This window comes from Pleurodeles waltl, chromosome 4_1 (genome assembly GCF_031143425.1).
Source record: "Pleurodeles waltl isolate 20211129_DDA chromosome 4_1, aPleWal1.hap1.20221129, whole genome shotgun sequence".
In the NCBI taxonomy this organism is placed as follows: Eukaryota; Metazoa; Chordata; class Amphibia; order Caudata; family Salamandridae; genus Pleurodeles; species Pleurodeles waltl.
In genome coordinates, this window is record NC_090442.1 from 202,597,000 (window position 1) to 202,616,872 (window position 19,873).

Genomic DNA, 19,873 nt, shown 5'->3' on the forward strand with positions numbered 1-19,873 from the left:
TTTAAGGAAGACTAACTCTGCCCACGTCCCTCTGGAAACATGCCCGATAAACTGAAGATCTTGTGACGGGGATAGATGTGATTTCTCCTAATTCATTAGGAGGCCAAAGCTGTCCAGAGTCTTGCACACCAGCACAATCTGGGTTTGGAGCACAGACAGCAGAGGATGATGTAGGAGCCAATTGTCCAGATTGGGATTAATCATCACCCTAAACCTGTGCAGATGAGCCACCAGGGAGGCCTTAATCTTGGTGAACACTCTGGGGGAGGTGGCCAGGCCGAAGGGAAGCACCCAGAACTGCCAATGGACTCCGTTCACACAAAAGCAGAGCTGCGTCTGATGGGAACAAGCAATGGGGATGGGAAGGTAAGCATCTCTTAAGTCCAAGAAGACAAGCCATCCGCATGGGTGAACCAGTGGGATAAAGTGGTGCAAAGTATCCATTTTGAATTATGGCTTCCTCAGGAAATGGTTCAGCTGTTGGAGATTGAAAATGAGTCTCCATCGTAGAGAAAAAGGATGAACAGTCAACACCCTCCTGTAGGCCAAGAGTCAGAGAATGGAAGAGTTTGACCAAAGACTGAGAGGCGTATTCGGCATGAATAGACACCTTACTAGCCATGTTCAGGCCTGAAAAACACTTCTTCAAGGAGGCATCCACGTATGGTCCACAAAATCCTAAATGGGAACCTCCTCTGACATAATAGACAGTCAACCAGCCAAATGAGAAATAAGAGGGTCAATCTTCAAGGAGGAGGGGAACTCAATATCACCCTTCGCCAGAGGATAAAATGAGTCAAAAAGCGAGGGAGGTCCACCTTCTCCGGATCTCTCCATTCCCGCAGCAGAAGATCCAACACCTCTATTTTGACCTCCAAGGCCGTTGGTGGGTGAAAATGAAACTGTTGGAACAGACCAGAACTAGTACCAGGCACATTGTCTTCCATCAGAATACCCAGGTGGTCTCCCAAATGTCAGAACTGGGCCAAAAGATCCGACTTCTGAAGAGATTTAGAGCGAGGGAGTGCCTCCACCACTGGAGAGTCAAAATCTTCATTATATTCTGGAGAAGGCCAGGAAGGGGAAGAGGAAGGAGAGGAAACCAACAAATAGGAGACTGAGGAGGTGGGAGAGGAGGGAGAATAATGTGACCCCCAGAATCTTTAGACCTCAAAAGGCATCAGAGAGGGAGGCCAAGAGCATCTGAAACTGATCCACAGAAAGACCTAAATTCTGAGAGGAGCTAGGAAGAACCTGGTCTGCTCGAGGACATTTCCTCCCCTCCTGCGCAGGAACAGCTGCCCAAAGAAAAGTGGCACACAGGGAGACTGGGGAAGCCTGTTTCCATGACTTTTCGGAAACAAGGCACCGATGATCTCCCACCACATGAGGACGTGGACACTCTGAAGCCAGCAAAACGACGATAGAAACGCGCAGCAGAACCCCACTGTGCTCCAACACAAGCAGCCAAGGTTTCTGCATGCACCATATCACCAGATGCCCAAACCAAAGACCTACGGTCTCGGAAACAGGCATGAACGCATAAATGTGGGAAAAGAAAATGGCCCCCACAATAAATAGAAATACACTGAATGCTCTACCCAGCAAGCATGCGGCGCATCAACACGACAGAAGAGACACAAAATTGCAGAGGCCCCGCTGACTACGGGGCACCATGGAAGAGAGCGCCAGACCGAGGGCCAGACCCGGTAAGGCCAGCAAACTGAAGCACTTCTAGGTCAACAACCCCACTCCTAGCAGAGTGCCAAGCACAACGCCAATACAGGTGCAAAAATCAAGGGGAAAGAAACAACCCCAAGAGGCACAACCTCCCAGGGCTTACCTGACAGGAAATGTCAGGACCTGAGCAGATGAAAAAACAGGTTGTTTTCTGGCTTCTTGCCCTTATATTGGTATGGAGTAAATGGAGGCTAGGAAAAGGGGGAAGGGGAGGTGTCAAGTGCAACTTTTTCATTGGATCTGGCTAGGACACGCGGGCTTGGGTAGAGGTGAAACACCTCATCAATTAAGTATTGGTAGGAGAAATAGGGTTGGGGAGATATTGTTACTCGGGGTCCTGAAGCCTGGAATTTAAATCAAATCCCTTATTATCCCTGGATTATAAATCAAGACCTTTATTGGTTTGAGAACCCCCACCTGCTTGGATGCATGCACGCCTTTGACCTACAAATGAAAGACTCCCTGAAAGCGCCAGAGCAAGTATTCCATGATGGCATTTTTGACCTCAGGCGTCTGGCGGAAATCGCCTAGGCTAACAATTCAGAAGGAGTTATTTAAACCCTGATGGATGGCCTGTCATTCCGTCTGTCAGTCCAACCTTTTTTGAGATTTCTGTCTGCCTGGCAGGAATAATTTCGAAGCGAGTGCCATGTTTAAAACACCCGCTCGGCAAACATTTTGTGTTGAGAAAACAAACTCCCACAGCAGGAGTTTAATTTCCCGAAACAAAGTACAGATGTTCTCGACGCATATGGAATTTTCTCCCTGCGCTTGGGGTCATTTTATCTTTTCCCTGCCTGTGTCCAGCTGTCCATTATATCTCACACAGTGGACATTGGCAACGAAAATGAATGAATGTTACCTCGGCCAGGAGAGCAGAATGACTGTTACTGTCACATGGTGGTTCTTTCACAGACGTGCTGCCAGTTTTGAGATTTACACTGACGGAGCCAACTACCCAGGACTCTAACCAGAGTGGGGAACCACAGGTTTGGTGGACAGAATCTACTGCTCTGCCGGGCTCTAAATTAGGCTCAGAGTGTGGAGGATGGCCCGGAAGTGGTCCGAGAGGGTCCCGAGCAAATTACTGATCTCACCCTCCCATTGCACACATTACTGACCAGGAAATAATTATTGCAAATCCTCATGGTAGGGAGCGTGGAAGAAAACAATTTTTCTATGTCAGTTTGGTTTGTGCGGTGCTACAGATCTGTTGATTCATTCTTTTTGGTAACGTGCAGTATTTTCCTGGTTACAGCCAAATGGACCTAAAACTCATTCTGATTGTGTTCAAATGGATGTTGAAATCGCCTCCCTTAATGAGGTGTGCAAAAGTGTGCATCTGTGTATTCTGCCATCAACTCATTACAAAATTGGTTACTGTCCACATTGGGGCCATGTTTGTTGATGAATGTGATCTGTTTGCCATATATAATCCTATGCAGTATGAAATAATGCTTCTCTACATCGGGTTTGTGTAAAAAATTAAGTGCCCTATAAACAGGATCCTACTAGAATAGGTGCTATACAAGCAAAATACCTATGCATCCCCATTTGTCTTCAAAGTATATGTTTGTGGTGTTTGAGAAATGTGTCTCTTGGAGGAATGCAATATTAAGATTTGAGGTAGGAAAGTCGATTTTGGATGAATGAGTGTTATTCAGGCCATGAACATTACACGTTATGAAATGAATACGTAGTATGAACTTTGTGTCAGCCACAGTTAATATATCTAAAGGAAGACAATATTGGCAAAAGGAACCAGAGTGAGGGCCAACACTCAGGGATGCTCAAATATAAATCAGTTATTTGTCGGCATGGGATGTTATGCCATGCACTGACAAAAAACATAACATTCAACCCCAAAACCTTCACTCGCTGACACTATAATTCCAACCCTCAGAAGAGTGCCCTCCTGATCAGCAAAGCACTGAAACTTAAAATGTAATTTTGAACTAATTTTCTCAGCAGTGCCTAAAGGAACATACAATGTGTTACATGCCCCTCATCATAATGTGAAGAGGATCAAGGAGAACTAGGACTCCAGATCCCTCAGACAATCCCTCAGTCACATCTACAAGGAAGGAAATGACATAAGTACCAACAACAGCTGCCATTAAAATGAACAGTGTCATGGGAGATGACGCAAAGAGTAGGATCTTTCTTTGAAGATCATCGAACAATAAAGCACACCTCAACATAATCAGATTGTGGGCAGATAAGGACAGTGCCAGAAAAACGTAGTAATCCTATTTGTACTATAAGAATGCCCCCCCCACCCCCCAGTTTCTCAGATCCTAGTGGATTGCCAGCAAAAAGGTATGTAGGTGACAGCGTGGCCCCTATCCTCCACAGCAGTACAGGAGGATAGGCAGAGAAGGTGCTCTCATCATCATGGATGCTTAGTTTGAACACGAGTCTAACATAAACGCATGTCTTCTGCCACAATATTGGGTTCTTAATATTGACATACAAGAATACTGACTGCAGAACACTGACTACCACAATATTGCGTAGACTATTCTTAACTCCAAATCTACACATCTTGAAGCTGTATCTGCAACTTTATATCTCCTTCTAGCCAATTTCCCCCTAATAATTCCTATACAAACCCCCATAAAATTAAGACTATTTTGTAGACCCTTCAACAGTCAACAACCCCTCACTATTGACCCCAATGAATGTTGAATTATTACTGACCTGAAAAAGTTGGTCGACTCGGCCACCAGGCAGGAATGCAGCCTGCCGAACTGTAATCCACGTACTCTTGCAATCAGAATCAAGGGCAGCAAACTATGACATGTAGACCAACAGTTGGTATTGGTTCTGCCCATTTGAGCTTTGACCATTTGAGAAATGGTCAAAGCTCAAATTGTCTTCGCTCCATCAACGCGAGGATGCAAAGTTCAGAATGAATAAGGCAACACATCCTAGGTTCAAGGGAGGGTTAAGGGCAGAGAACATGATGGCAACAGCAAGCCTTGCCATGTTGCACCACAAGCTGGGTGTGCCAGCATATGCAGGGTTGCCCCCCTTTGAAAGAGCAGCACTAGCGCATCATGCAGCTCTATTAACGTCATGGTGCCCCCTCATTCTCAGATGCCATGTCATGCCGTGCCATCTGCACTGGGATCAGCTGTATGCAATGTCAATGGATTATGATCCCAGAGCAGGCACTCCCAGCTATATCTTCACTACTCTGTCAATGGGCTGCTGCAGGTCCCATCATGTCAGTGTGGCCAGCCTCATCTTCTGAGGGGTTGACGTCCCTGCGAGGAGGCACAGCATCTGGTGACAGGGGAAGATTGGGCACTGTTCATGGGTGAACACTGGCTGCACTGAGCCACACATTCACCATCAGGAGAGACAAAAGCTCACCAATGGAGAGTCTGGTGTCGGGCACATAAGCCCATTTTTATGAAAAGAGGTTTAAATTACCATTTCCTTGAAAACGAGGTTGGATGTCGTGCACTTTGTGAACTCACCGACATTCTTTACTAGGCCCACTGACGCATGCACTGGTTGGGGCCAGTGACTCCCGGTACTCTGCCCTTTTATTAATGCATTTAACATTAGGCTGACAAATTCCGTCATCTAATATAGCAGCCCTAACAATAACACACACCTGAAATTAGCCAGATCCATTGGCTTTGCCAAAAGTTGCCTCCATTTCCAGCAGTGCTTGTATTACAACGATTTCCTGAAATATTATGGTTCTGGTAAATGTGATTTAGGGTCTTACAATTATTGTGTATGCAATGTCAGAGATACCTTTGTAAGCTTTGTTTTGTTACATCGGAGAGAAAGGTAAATGTGAAGCCTTTCTTCTGAAGGTTTGTAATAGTGGTAATTTTATGCGAACGAACTCACTGTGCATTATACTATCCAGCAAGAAATTAAAACGCGAGCATTGGTCCAGACTCCTTTGCGACTGGTGCAGTACAGAACCCTCTGTTGTCTTGCAGACCGATGTACAATGCATAAAAACTCCGTACTCTCACGGCCGCCCGCGTGGCTCGGCAACTGCAGCAATCCTCTTTCACTCAAGCCAGATTAAGGGGCCTGCAGCCTGTCAGCTAAGATTTTTCACAAGGGAAAAACAAACATTTTTATATATGTGTGTCTTGTTTGGTTTTGAGCGACAAATAATAAGGGAACAACAAAACTAGTGAAGTGGCCTTCCAGTGACTGATGTCACAGTAGATTTCAGACCCCCATTAGAACATTCTAGAATGCCTGCTGCTAGTGATTGCTAGAGACACAGGACTGAGCAGAGATCCGTGTTTGTTCTACACTGGATAAACCCTTTAAGATACACACTTCTCAGGCTTGCTACAAAAGTGTATTCAAATGTTTCAAAATGACAAGGACCCTTTGCTTTTGCACTATCAGCTCCCCGCAAGAGAACTGAAAAGGAATGGACCTCACCTAGGGCTTTTTACCATGCGCATTCGCTCATCCCTTGATTTTGCCCTGTCCTGCTAAAAATACAAGGATGAGAACTATAATAACTGATTAAAGCCCTTGTTGTGGCACATAGGTTCATTTGTAGCCCTGCATCTCGATTTCTAGCTTCGGACTTTGATGTTTGTGTACCCCAGAGTACCCTTAACTCCAGTGGCCAGTTTCTCCTGGAAACCCCAAAACTAAAAGTTTAATTTGGGAACAGATCCTTCTCGGTGGAAGCAGCCAAAGAAGGTTACACTTTTAATTACAGTTACACTAGGATCCTTTACTTTTTGCTTATACAAAAATTGAAAACATTTCCTATTTAATTGATAAATGAGTTTTCTTGGTGTTAAAGCAACTATGATTCTGTAGTTGTGCCACAATGCTCTACAGTGCCATGAAGCCTCAGCATACACAAATATTAATAGCATAACAGAAGGCTCCAATTTTTAAACAAAGATTCAATTAGTGTGTTTGAAGTCTTGACTGTAAATTATATGAGGTGATTTTGGGCATTAGGTAACATCAATTTAGATCACATATTGCAGATTAATTCAGAGAATCAGATAACAGTCACCAAAACGCTTGGAGGGAGAGAAAAAAAGCAATCGATTCTTGCCATCACTGTGACCTATAAGTTATATGCTTGAATGGCCATTCCTCTTTTGCCTCCCTACTTCATTTTCCTCAAGAGATTGATGGGATCGTGACATATTGTTTAAGGATTGTGATACACAAACTATTACTTGCCAAAGATCTAGTGGGTTTGCTGTGGCCAACATTGAAGTATATCAGCTTGCTTATATTGTTACACTATATTGTGTGGTGGTTTGCACATATAGCATATATTGGCACATCTGATTGGTTAAACTTAAACAGTAGTGCTCCCTTAAAATGTCCTTTATATGCCACAATGTTTCTCTTAAACACAACAACATTTTGGTAGACTTTCAGAAAGATGGATGGCCGAAAGGTGGTGATAATCCAAATACAATGAGACTATCAAATAAAAATATGGCATAGACCCGAAAATTCATCATACTGACACATTTTAAATAGCATTTCTACTGTATATCATCCATTTTCAGCAATGTAAATATTGCATGTTTCAGTTTTATGATACCGAGCTCACGACTTAAAGATCATATCAGTGCTAGTGGTAATCAAATGTGGTGAGGGCTCAGTCAGAAAATGGACATCTTGGTAGGAAGCAAAAAATCATATTTTTCTGCAAGAATCGCCTGGACCTTACTGGATAGTGCCCAGTTTATACTCCTGGATGAAGTGTGCAAAAAGTCAAATAATTGTCTGTAAATCTCCTCAGGAGATTTAGGTTTATTCAGGGAAAGTTTGGCCGTCATGTATGCGTCCTAAATAGCACTCTTTGAAAGTGAGGAATGGCTGCAGGGAGTATGTGAGAGGGTAAAGATTTGGAGTTGAACCCAGAGAAAAATGGAGTAAACGTTTAGAGGGCAAATAAGGTAGTCCAGCATATTAAGCTGGGCACTAAGCTTAGTTATTGTTTGGTGGGTTAATGGTTTTATTGCATAGCTCTAAATTAACATAACACAACATTTGTTGGTGAGAAGTTATTTCAACAATGTTCATTCTAGTGATGCAGAAATTGTTCTTTGTTACATCGTTAAATCTTAATTCAGCATTGTTTCACATTATTTAAAAGTTTTTTGGGGGAAAACTTACTGTTAACTGTCAGTTGCAAAGTGGCAGTCTTTTCAGGCTTTTCAGTGCTCAGTAGAACTGTATGTGTTTTTAGGTTGAGCGTATGCGTACAACCTCTTGTATACTTTTAAGTATAGTTCTTCTGTGGGCTTCCAGCGATTTCATTTGTTAGTTTCAGTGTCATTTAAAAACCCTTACTTGCTAGTGGTCAGTCATGCGTCTCTGTCCTTCCTTCTTTTGTGTGAGAGAAGGGACCAACTACTGTATAATTACGCTTTTTCCTGTTTATCAGGTCTGTAGGGGACTTTATTTTTTTACTTTGTTTCCTGCTTCTGTCCAGGGAAGCTTCCCTTTTCATTTGCAGACCATTCTTGCCCTGAGCTTAGCTGTAAAAAAGGCTATATAAATCAGGCTGTTATCTTGATCACATTTGGTCTTTGTGGGCTCTCTGAACCCTCTCTCAGCTGCCTGGCTCCTGCCCTTCCTTGGCTTGGATTTGCTTTACCAATGTGCCTGCCTGTGGTCCCCAGTGCTGAGAAAGCGTGGAGGATCACTTGTAATTGTTTATAGCCTAGGCACCCAGCTCTACCAGGGCTCCACAATCCTTAGAGACAGTGCCCACTTCTGCTCCTTACTGGGATCCCAATCACAGCTGCATCAGTGCACCTCAGTTCACACATTCCCAGCCCTTAACTGTGTCAGTGCCAGACCCCACATATGCTGTCTGCCAGAACACATCAGTTTTTGCGGTCAGTACACACTGCTGTTCCAGTACTGGGACCATGTGTGCAGCTCTATCAGTGCACCTCAGTTCACACACTTCAAGCCCTCAGCCATGCCAGTGCCAGGAACCCCACACACGCTGTCTGCTAGAGCGCCTCAGTTCTTGCAGTCAGTACATTCTGCTGCTCCAGTACTGGGACCTCGGATGCAGCTCCGTCAGTGCACCTCAGTTCACACACTCCAAGCCCTCAGCCGTGCCAGTGCCAGGAACCCCACACACGCTGTTTGCCAGAGCACCTCAATTCTTCCAGTCCGGACACTCTGCTGCTCCAGTACTGGGACCTCGGGTGCAGCTCCATCAGTGCACCTCAGTTCACACACTCCAAGCCCTCAGCTGTGCCAGTGCCAGATACCCTAAACACGCTGTCTGCCAGAGCACCTCAATTCTTAAATTCAGTACACATTGCTTCTCCAGTATTGGGACCTCGGGTGCAGCTCCATCAGTGCACCTCAGTTCACACATTCCAAGCCCCTCAGCCATGCCAGTGACAGGAACCCTACACATGCTGTCTGACAGAGCACCTAAGGTTTTACAATCAGTACACACTGCTATTCCAGTACAGGGACCTCAGGCACAGCTCCATCAGTGCACCTCAGTTCACACATTCCAAGCCCTCAACTGTGCCAGTGCCAAGAACCCCACACATGCTGTCTGCCAGAGCACCTCAGTTTTTGCGGTCAGTCTATTCTGCTGCACCAGTACTGGGACCTCGGGTACAGCTCCATCATTGCACCTCAGTTCATACACTCCAAATCCTCAGCCATTTCAGTGCCAGGAACCCCACACACGGTGTCTGCCAGTGTGCCTCAGTTATTCCAGTCAGTACACTCTGCTGCTCCAGTACAGGGACCGCGGGCTCAGCTCCATCAGTGCACCTCAGTTCTACCACGGCGAGGTCAGTTCCTTTCCTATATTATGACCCTGCTCACATACAGTTCCATTACAGCAGCTCAATTCTGTTATTACGTCCCACTGACAAGCCAATAGTTGACCCAAAAGTGCAAAACAGAGCTCAGCCAGTGCACCTCAAGTCTAACATCCAACACCACTGTTGATGGGAACCACCACAACTCCGCCAGAATCCATTGATTCTAACATTCAGGCACATTTATTCTCAGTACTAAGGCTCAGACACACGCCCTTCAGGACTCCTTGCTTCTGTGGTTCAGAGGCAATGCCACTCCCGTGCTGGGCTCCACTCGCAGCTTCACCAGGGCACCTCCAGGCTAACACTCATCAACACTGGCAAGCCAATACTAGGTTCCACACATAGCTCCAATAACATCCCTCACTTCTGACCTTGTGTGCCCGTTAGTGTTCCAGTACTGCAGCCCACATACAAATCTGTCAATGCACCTCAACCCTAACCTGCAGCGCCCCATTATTCCAATACCAGGAATTACACTGCGCTCCGTTTCTCATTCCTCATCCGCTGCCTTTCTGTTACTCCAGCCTTGGGCCGAGACAGCTCTGTCTATACCCCCATCCTGATCTGAAGTGCCCCAATATTACTGTATTACTCTGCTAATGCACCTCCTGCTGTTTTGCAGTGCCCCCTGCTGTTCCCACTCTGACTTCTGTTTGAGGATGTGGGGAAGCCAATTAAATCTATTCTTAGCTGCCATCTTTATTTGGGAGGATCGGTTTCACCTATCTCACTCCTTTCTTTCCTTTACTCTATTTACTCTATGTTTTCTTTCTCCCCCACTTTTCTCTTTCCGGCTCTTAAAATCCGCAAGTTAGGTTTTGCTCTTTCTTTCAACTGTTTATTTCTACTCTTCTCCCTTTTTTAGGTTGAGTGTAAGCATTCGACCTCGTGTATACTGTTAGTATATTCTTATGGCTTAAAGCAATTTCATTTGTTGGTTGCAGGGTCCTTTAACAATTCTTGCTCGCTGCTGGTCAGTTCTGCCTTTTTCTCCTTCCTTTTGCTGTTTCAGAGCAGTGACCAACTACTGTATTATTCCACTGTGGTTTCTTTACCTGTTGCTGTGACAGACTATTTTTGTTATTTCTTTGGTGCTCCCCTTTCACTAGTAGCTGCTTGCTTTTAATTGCAGCATTCCGTTCCTCCCATCTCCCATTTGTTTTGCATTTATTCCAGTGCTGTCCTCGTTTACCTCTAGCTCCTAAAATAAGCTCATTTTACAAAAGAACCACCCGGTCATTTAGTTCACTGCTCACAAAACCACATTATGCCCTTTCTGGTAGAATGTAGCTAAACCTAGAAGCAATGATGTGAATCTTGATGTCTACACTAGTAGGGGAATAAGTGATGGTCCATGAGTCCATAGGACAACTGCTCACTCCACCAGATGTTTTGCAAATAGGCAACTATTTTAAAAGGCAGCCTTTGTTCTTTAAAGGAACCAGTTCTGCTTCCCAATCGCAAATTGGGAATCCAGATGAAGAGATGGTGGTCTGCTGCTCTTTGCAGGCCACCATTCTGTGTAGCCAATGACGGGGATTCGCAAATAGCAATCTGCATAATTAAAATTCATTATGCATGGTGTTCTGTTACCTCTGTGATTTATCTTTTAATACAGTTGGCCCTTAGCTGGAATTCATGTAAATGAAAGACTGGACAAAAGGAAACAGTCTGAGCCATCGAGGAAAAATTAGCAAGAGAATATGAACAAAGATTATAAGTGAAATGAACTGTGTTAATGTGCCACTCTTGTACTGGCTATGGCAATGAAGCTCTGGGAGTGATCCATGCTTCTCTCTGCTCTTTAAATAAGGCATGCATTTGGTGTCTTGTTGCCAACATTATAAAAATTGAAAATTACAGCCAATATTACATATTTCATTTTCCAGGAGCCTTCTTCATCCCGTACCTCATTTTCCTCTTCACATGTGGGATCCCAGTGTTCTTCCTCGAGGTCGCCCTGGGACAGTACACAAGCCAAGGAGGTGTGACCTGCTGGAGGCGACTCTGCCCAATTTTTGAAGGTGAGCTATTTTTGTACTTCTTTATATGTTCATAGTACTGCAGAAAATGAAACACTGATACACATATAACACCTAGACTATCAATTATGAATACCTTCAGATATGAAATACTAAGGCCCAGATCTAAGAAAAATGGTGCTTTACATCATGATGTGCCACTTTTGTTGAGCACCCCTGCGCCCACCTAACGCCACCATGTGTGCACTGTACTTAAGATACGGTGCACCATGGCGGTATTGGGAACAATAGCGGCAAAATGTCTGACGCTATTGTCGCGCTTTGCTCCACTAGTTTGACGCTCGTGAAGCACAGTGCAAGGAGGCCCATTGATTCCAATGAGTGCTTTCTTTTAACTCTTGCTTGTAGCAGGCATTAAAAATGAAGCCAAAAATGGTGCAATGAAATCTTGTAGATTTCATTGTGCCATTTTTGCGGGCCTCCTTGCGCCGGAACGCCCCTTTTGCATACATTATGCATGGTGCATGTATAATGTAGCGCAAAGGGTCACAAAGTAGTGCAATACATGCATTGCGTCATTTTGGCAATATGGCATGGCGATTTTGCAAGCCTAACGCCACATTAGCGTAAAATAGTTGACGCTAATGTGGCTCTAGGCCTTCTTAAATTTGGGCCTAAATTTTATGTGTAACAAGATTTTCTTTGGTACACTGTAGCAGGAGTTGCATTTCAGTTTGATGAACTGGTGTGCAACCCTTGGCCCTGTTATCTGTTCATGTAATACAGAAGTATGAATGTAACAGTAATCCTCACAATCATCATAGTATATAGTATTCATAGGTTTACAGAGTAAGGTGGGGATTCTCCCTGCATCCATAAATGATATCCAGTTAAATTAATTGTAGGTCTGTAAAGGGGTTGTTTAGTTTTTAAACTCTGAATGATGATTAAATCAACTTAGTAGCTGGAAATTAAAAAGCCTATGCAGAGATAGGGGGCAGAGTGGAAATATATCTACAGAATACGAGGCAGTCAGTTCTACTGGCAGGTGGAGTGTCAGAAAGTACCAACCTTGTACTCTGGATCCAACAGGAGTGTGGCATTCTTCCAGTTTTCACCTCACCCAGCAGTAACCTCACATAAACTGATATGTGAAACAAATAATGTAAGGGGTGGAGGGAGTGGGAGGTAAAAGAGAAAACAGAGACATGGAAAATCGTGAAAACAGAGACACTTTATATCACTCTCAGCCTCGTAACTCCTCTGAGCACAGACATCTGCAGATTGAAACGAATTTCTAAGAGCAAAAAGGGAAGCTTTTAGTAATGTGTCATAAACAACCTGCATTCTTCAGCAGAGAAAGTAGAATGATATATCTTTACAGGAACTCTGTGTAACCATCTCAAAGGTCTTTGTATGAAGTGATGCTTCCTGAAACGGAAATACAATATATGTACTCTCTACCTATTGAGAAAATAACTACCTCTAACTTCATAAATGTGTGTCTCCTGCAATGGGTTGTCTAGTTTCTAAATACCCAATAAAAAATTAAAATATTAAATTAAATTCAAGATGTGCAAGTCCGTATTTTCTAATCATGGAAACTCAACTCTTAAGGCCAGATGTATCAAAGGATTTTACCCGTTCTGTGTCTATGGGAAAAAGCTTTTGTACATATGGCCCTTAGTAAAGATCACTTGTACCTTAGTGCACATTATATAAACATAAAAAAGGAATCCTTTCTGTTTCTTTCAAAGTACAATTATAGTTCAAAAGACTGTACTCATTCCCAAAAGTGTTTGATTATAAAGTCACATTTGTAGAACAATTCAAAGTTTGTTTCAAGAAACAGAAAACCTATCATTAAATATTGATAACTTCAGAGCAAACTTGTTATCAGACCCCATTCAGTGGGCCATGGGGCCGGCAGGGTTTCCTGGGCCTCAGCTGTAGGGTTTGTAGCCATTTATCTCTACTTTCCTGTGGCCAAGAAATTAGTATGAGATACATTGGCTCAGCACTCAACAATATAGTTGTTAGCAATGTTTTGGGATTTTCCAGCCAAGTACTTATTTTTGGGGAAAATACAAGTACTTTATTCAACAGAAAGGCACAATAATACACATGCAAAATAACACTTAAATGCTTTAAGATGGGGCCACTGCTAAAAAAATATATCCTCCCCTTCTACTCTAATGGTCTGGGATTGTTGGTGTAAACTCTAGGACAGGTGCAGTGCCCACCTCTCTCTTAACGCACATTTTCATGGATGGGCCAAATAGTCTCTCAACAGTTTCTCCCAGCAGCAGACAGCCATGGTAGGCCTTCCGCTTGCAGGCAGATTCATCAGAGTTGTGCTGGGCCACACATTATTACACATGGCAAAACCACTGAGGCTGGGCGGGCACAAGCTGCTCAATGAGCCCTTGAGGGCAGTGGCAGGGGAGGCTGCCTTCAGGTAGTGACCTCTTCTGGGCTCCGGGAGTCTTTGGCGTCAGAATGGCCTTGTGGTCTAGGTAGGCCTGATTCTTGCACTCTGATGAGTCACACTTCTTGTCTTAAGTGTTTGTTTGACACACTTTGGCGAGTTCTATGATGGGCTAGCCACTCTGGAAGGGTACTGGGGGCATCCTGAATTGGATACCACAACTTTGCAGGCTATTCCTTTGGAGCAGTAGGGACTGCACATGCACAAGTTCAGAGGTACTGCAGTCGTGATGACCTTGATCATGGGCACGCAGCGGATACCGCAGAGCAATGTTGGTCCCAGTTTGTAGGAAGCTGGCTATGTATATACTATATCAAAATGAGATATAGTGTGCACAGAGTCCAGGGGTTCCCCAAGAGGCTTGACAGAGGCAATAATAGATAATACTAATGCTCTATTTGTGGTAGTGTGGTTGAGCAGTTAGGCTTATCAGAGGGTAGTGTTAAGTATTTGTTGCACACACACAAGCAATAAGTAAAAACACACACTCAATGACTTAACTCCAGGCCAATAGGTTTTTATATAGAAAAATATTCTTTTGTTTATTTTTAGAACCGTAAGATTCATTTAGCAGGTAAGTACATTAAATGAAGGGTACTTTGCATAGTAATAGTTGAGACTTTGAATAGGTTCAATACTGTATACAGTTTTCATTAAAATGGCAAAAAGTTATTTTAAAAGTGGACACTGCAATTTTCAACAGTTCCTGGGGGAGGTAAGTACAGTACAGTTTCAGAGGTAGGTACCACACTTACGGGTTCAATCTCCTGGGTATAGGTAGTCCACCATTGGGGGTTCAAGGCAACCCCAAACAACCAGCACCAGCAACACAGTGCCGGTCAGGTGCAGAGGCCAAACAGGAGCCAAAATAACGTGGGCGCCTATGGAGATAGGGGGTACTCCGGTTCCAGTCTGCTGGCAGGTAAGTACTGCGTTCTCAGAGGGCAGACCAGGGGGGTTTGGAGGAGTACTGGAGGAGCCCCAAGTGGGCCACACCATCAGGCGGCCGAGTGCAGTGTGCCAACAGGGCGTCGGGTTCTCAATAGAACTCTATGGAGGGACCCATGGGTCACTTAGGTGCTGCAGGCAAGCCACAGTCTGAGCAAGGATGAGGGCCGTCTGCTGGTCATTGCTGCACCGGTGGTCGGGTTCTCGCGGGCCTGGGGGCTGCGGGTGCAGTGTTTCTTCCAGGCGTTGGATATCTTCGTCCCAGGCAGTCGCGGTCAGCTGGGTCCTCGGGATTCTCTCTGCAGGTGTCATTGTAGGGGTGCAGGGAGGTCAGCTCAGGGTGGACACGTCGTTGGAGTTGTCTGGGGGTCCTCTCTGGATAGTTGGTTTCTCTGGACACGGGCCGGGGACGTCGGATGCAGAGTATTGGGGACTCACGCTTCTGGAGTGAGGTGGGAGTCCCTTTAAAGATGGTTTCTTCTTTCTTAGTTGGACAGGTCCGCTGCCCATGGGAGTTCTGTATCCTTCTTGGGTAAAGGGCAGTCCTCTGAGTCGGCAGAGGTTGCTGGGCCTGCAGGATGCGTCGATGTTTGTTGTGCAGGTTCTCTGAAGCAGGAGACAGGCCGGTAGGGCTGAGACCAAAGTAGTTGTTGTCTTCCTTCTTCTCTGTGGCGTTTTTCAGGTCAGCAGTCCTTCTTCTTCGTAGGTCATCAGGAATCTGAAGTCCTGGGTTCAGGGTTGCCCCAAAATACTAAATTTAAGGGTGTGTTAGGGTCAAAGGGCAGTAGCTAAATCCTCCCAAACAAGATGGAGGATTTTCCAAGGAGGGGGGTCACTTCAGCATTGGTCACCTTAGGGGTGGACCTGGCTGAGGGGGTGACTCCTTGTTGTTGTTCTCATTATTTCCCTGGACTTGCCACCAAACTTGGGGACTGCGTCTGGGGGTGGGCATCTCCACTGGCTGGAGTGCCCTGGGGCATTGTAACACCAGGCTTGAGCCTTTGAGGCTCACCGCCAGGTGTTACAGTTCCTGCAGGGGGAGGTGTGAAGCACCTCCACCCAGGCCAGGCTTTGTTTCTGACCACAGAGTGCACAAAGGCACTCACCCCATGTGGTCAGAAACTCATCTGGAAGTAGCAGGCTGGCACAGACCGGTCAGTCACACACTAACAGTAGAGCTAACATACAGGGGCCATCTGTAAGATGCCCTCTGTGTGCATCTCTCAATAAATCCCACACTGGCATCAGTGTGGGTTTTTTGTGCTGGGACGTTTGATACATAACTTCCCAGTGTTCAGTGTATCAATTATGGTGCTGGGGAGTTCGTAATGATAACCTCCCAGACCATATACTCAGTATGGCTACCCTGCACTTACAATGTCTAAGAGTTGACTTAGACACTGTAGGGGCATAGTGCTCATGCAGCTATGCACTCACCTGTGGTAAAGTGCACTGTGCCTTAGGGCTGTAAGGCCTGCCAGAAGGGTGACTTACCTATGCCACAGGCAGTGGTTTGTGGGCAAGGCACTCTGAGGGGAGCGTCATGTCGACTTTGTTTTTTCTCCCAACCAGCACACACATGCTTCAAAGCAGTGTGCATGCACTGAGTGAGGGGTCTCTGAGGGTGGCTCTGAGTAATACATACTGCAGCCCTTAGGGACCTTCCCTGGCCACCGGGCCATTGGTACCAGGGGTACCTTTTACAAGGGACTTAACTGTGTGCCAGGGCTGTGCCAATTGTGGAACAGAGGTACAGTTTTAGGGAAAGAACACTGGTGCTGGGGCATGGTTAGCAGGGTCCCAGCACACTTCCAATCAAAGCTGGCATCAACACTAGGAAAAAAGTGGGGGGGGTGAGCATGCCAACAGTGGCATTTTCCTACCCAGTTTCATTGGGGCAAGCTGATCAAGCTAACTTTAGTAAGTGCCACAGATGCAAAGATAGAGATGCCATTACTACCACTCGGGCACTATTCACAAATGCTGCTGTTTTTCCTAGGTGATTAGGGGCTGGCTTACAATCTCAAGCATGCCAGTAACTTTGGTTTTGAGTTTCTGGTGGAGGTTAACTGAATCCTTTGCACTACAAAAGTCAGCTTCTCCTGTAGGATTAGATCGCTCCTCTCTTGCTTAAACAGGAATCTTTTTGTGCTCCCAGGACAAGTCAGGCAGTACTTCCTCCAAACTAGAATCCGGGGGATACCCCATCAGCTCTTTGAAGCTGGCGTCAGGCAGAAGGCAGATACCAGCCCTTGTTGTGCAGTGTAGAGCACCCCGTCTTTGGTCAAGGAGAACTTGGAAGTGGAATAACAAGTGGGTTAGTATCTCCCATTTCTATGCAAGAATGACAGACATGGCATGTGGATTTTCTGTTTTTCTTTACAGAAAAGATTTGGGCTAGTTCTCTTTTCATGTTTCCTTTTTAGGTTCTCTTTTCACCTCAGGCTTTGTCTTGAGCGATGATCTTCATTGCAGGGTCATTGCAAGACTGAAGCATCCACAACAGATGAACAAAGAGGTGTGAGCAGTCTGAACTTGACGATCAACAGCTATACCTGACAGTGATCTAGAAGAGACAGTAAAGGCTGTTCCTCTTTTAAAAGACTATAAACATCCTAACAACAGTCCTGCCCTTCAGGCTTGACATCCACTGACTAACAGTTCCAGGAAAACGAATCAGCAGCCCTCTGAAAGGACCTAAGCAGTTTTTGAATAGGAAGCGTGTTTCCTCTTTCCAAACTTCAGTGTCTGAGTTCCCTCCATCCATTCTGTTAAGAAGGTACCACATCTTAAAAATAAGATTTTAAATCTCTGTGATTCGTACTTATATTCACCAAAAAAACAGAAACATTATAGTTAGGTTATAGTCAGATACTGAATTTACTCATACAAAGGTAGGCGCTGACCTCATGGGGGCTCTGTGTTGAGCAATAACTTACGAAACTTGCTATTTAAAAGCACCTGCTGAAAAGTTCCTTGTGCTTTCAGCCTTCAGGAAACAATGAAAATGTCAAGATACCTCTTGTGATTAGTATTCCTGCTAGGGAGAGAGATGGGAGTTTTGTCTAGCAGCAGCTTTAACTTGTCATAAAGTAGCGTAGAGGGTTAATATGCCTGCTGCAAAGAACAGAACTATATTTTATGTGGTTAGCTGAGTGGATTAGTAAAGCCAGCCTTTACGAGCACTTTAAAACAAATGAGTGTATGTGAAAGGGGGGCTATGGCAGTGGTGTAACAAAACTGAATGGGGCCCCCTCCAAAGTACCTGTATGGGCCCCCTCCTCCCTGGACCCAGTCAGGGGCCTGCCACCCCTGCACTGTGTACTGTGCTGAATGATGCCCCCTGCCCCCCCCGCCCCAACAGCACGGGGGCTACACAGGTCTTTGTTAGACCACTGGGCTATGGAGAGATGAGGGGCACATTTGTTGGGTGGTAGTGAGTGAATCCTAGGAGGTGGTCATAGGGTGGAGGGGTGCCGAAAACGACTGTCGCACAGGGCGCCACCAGCGCTAAAGCCAGCCCTGTTGGGAGGTGTTCACGAGTGGTAAGTTGATCTAGTGGATTTTGTTTACTATAGTGCGTGGTCTACTTGTTAGGTTTAAAGAGTGATCTGTGGAGAGTTGGTATCTGAAACAGCTGTCAAGGGGTGTGCGTTTAACTAATTTAGCCTGTAGGTTTAGGTATATGGGCATCGCAAGTAGGTTTATGGGTGCTCTGCATCCTAATGTAGGGGTTGAGGGTCCTGCCTCAGAGCTAGGCAAGTGCCCCGATAAAATCACAGAAAACGCTACACAGAATATACGCCACGAGGGTGTATGCCAGAAAGGGTCATAAAAATGTGTGATGTCAGAGGCGTTTTCTTGTTTCTTTAGGACTGCAGGGTGACTCAAAGGTGTGTGGGCGCCCGGGCTTCTAAATCTGAAGTTATCTTTGTGATCATTGGTAGCCAGAAATGCGTTCTGAAATTACATGGTGAACATAATGCATAATCTACACGTGGCAGTGTATGAGAAAGAAGTGTTACTCTAATCTGGCCTCAATAGCTTGCTTCTAAACCGGTGTCTGAATACTAGACATTCAAAAACTTTATTAAAAAACAGGAAACGTAAGGAATTATCCACTTTAAAGCGGCGCATCAAGACTACTATCCAGCAGAGACTTTCAAAGCCCAAACGCCAAGGCCTTTCATCGCCAGGTGATGTAGGGACATTTGTCTTTGAAATTATGTTCGTGATTGCAGTTGACATGCAATTAAAACTAACTTGTATCTCATTGCAGTGCGCGCTAAATATAACTTCTGCTGTGCAAAAAAGAAACTCTAATCCAACCATTGATTGTTCCATGGGACTCTCCGCCGCTCTTATTCGCATTTGGTGAAGTGATAACCAGAGGTGTCAAGTAGTAACACACACAGACAGACACACACACGCACACACACACCCAGTGGCGGTTTCTACACGAGGGCGTTGGGGCTCCGCCCTCGTAAACATAAAAAATAAATAAAAAAAAAGGTGAAAACAAACTCCCCTAACTCCCAGTCCCTCCCTAAAAGAAATGCACACACCTCTTTCTTGCTTGGGGCTGGGATACGTGAGATTAGACTTGCAGGATCAGGCCAGGCCCTCCCCTGACTGAGTCTATGTTTGCCGGGCTGATAAGCTCACAGACTGAGGCCTGTGAGGTCATCAGCTCGGCACAGACATAGCTCAGAGGACCAGTCTCCACCCCCTAATGACGTGTAGATAAACTTAGCCCCGGCGCTTCAGGTTGAAGCCCTGTAGCACTTGGGGCTTCACGTCAGTCAGGGTAGTGAAGGATGGTCACCCCACCCTTTCCCAATTCGTCACAGAGGATTGGTGTAGCCCTGTGACAA

At 45.3% G+C, this 19,873-nt stretch overlaps 1 protein-coding gene across 1 annotated transcript in view; it reads left to right on the plus strand.

The window, feature by feature from the left end:
- Positions 1-19,873, plus strand: part of LOC138287575 (sodium- and chloride-dependent GABA transporter 2-like) — a 684,685-nt gene that overhangs the window by 131,112 nt on the left and 533,700 nt on the right. The window contains exon 3 of the mRNA XM_069228134.1: positions 11,471-11,605. Coding sequence (XP_069084235.1) covers positions 11,471-11,605 — 135 coding nt within the window. The remainder of the gene's footprint in view (positions 1-11,470; positions 11,606-19,873) is intronic.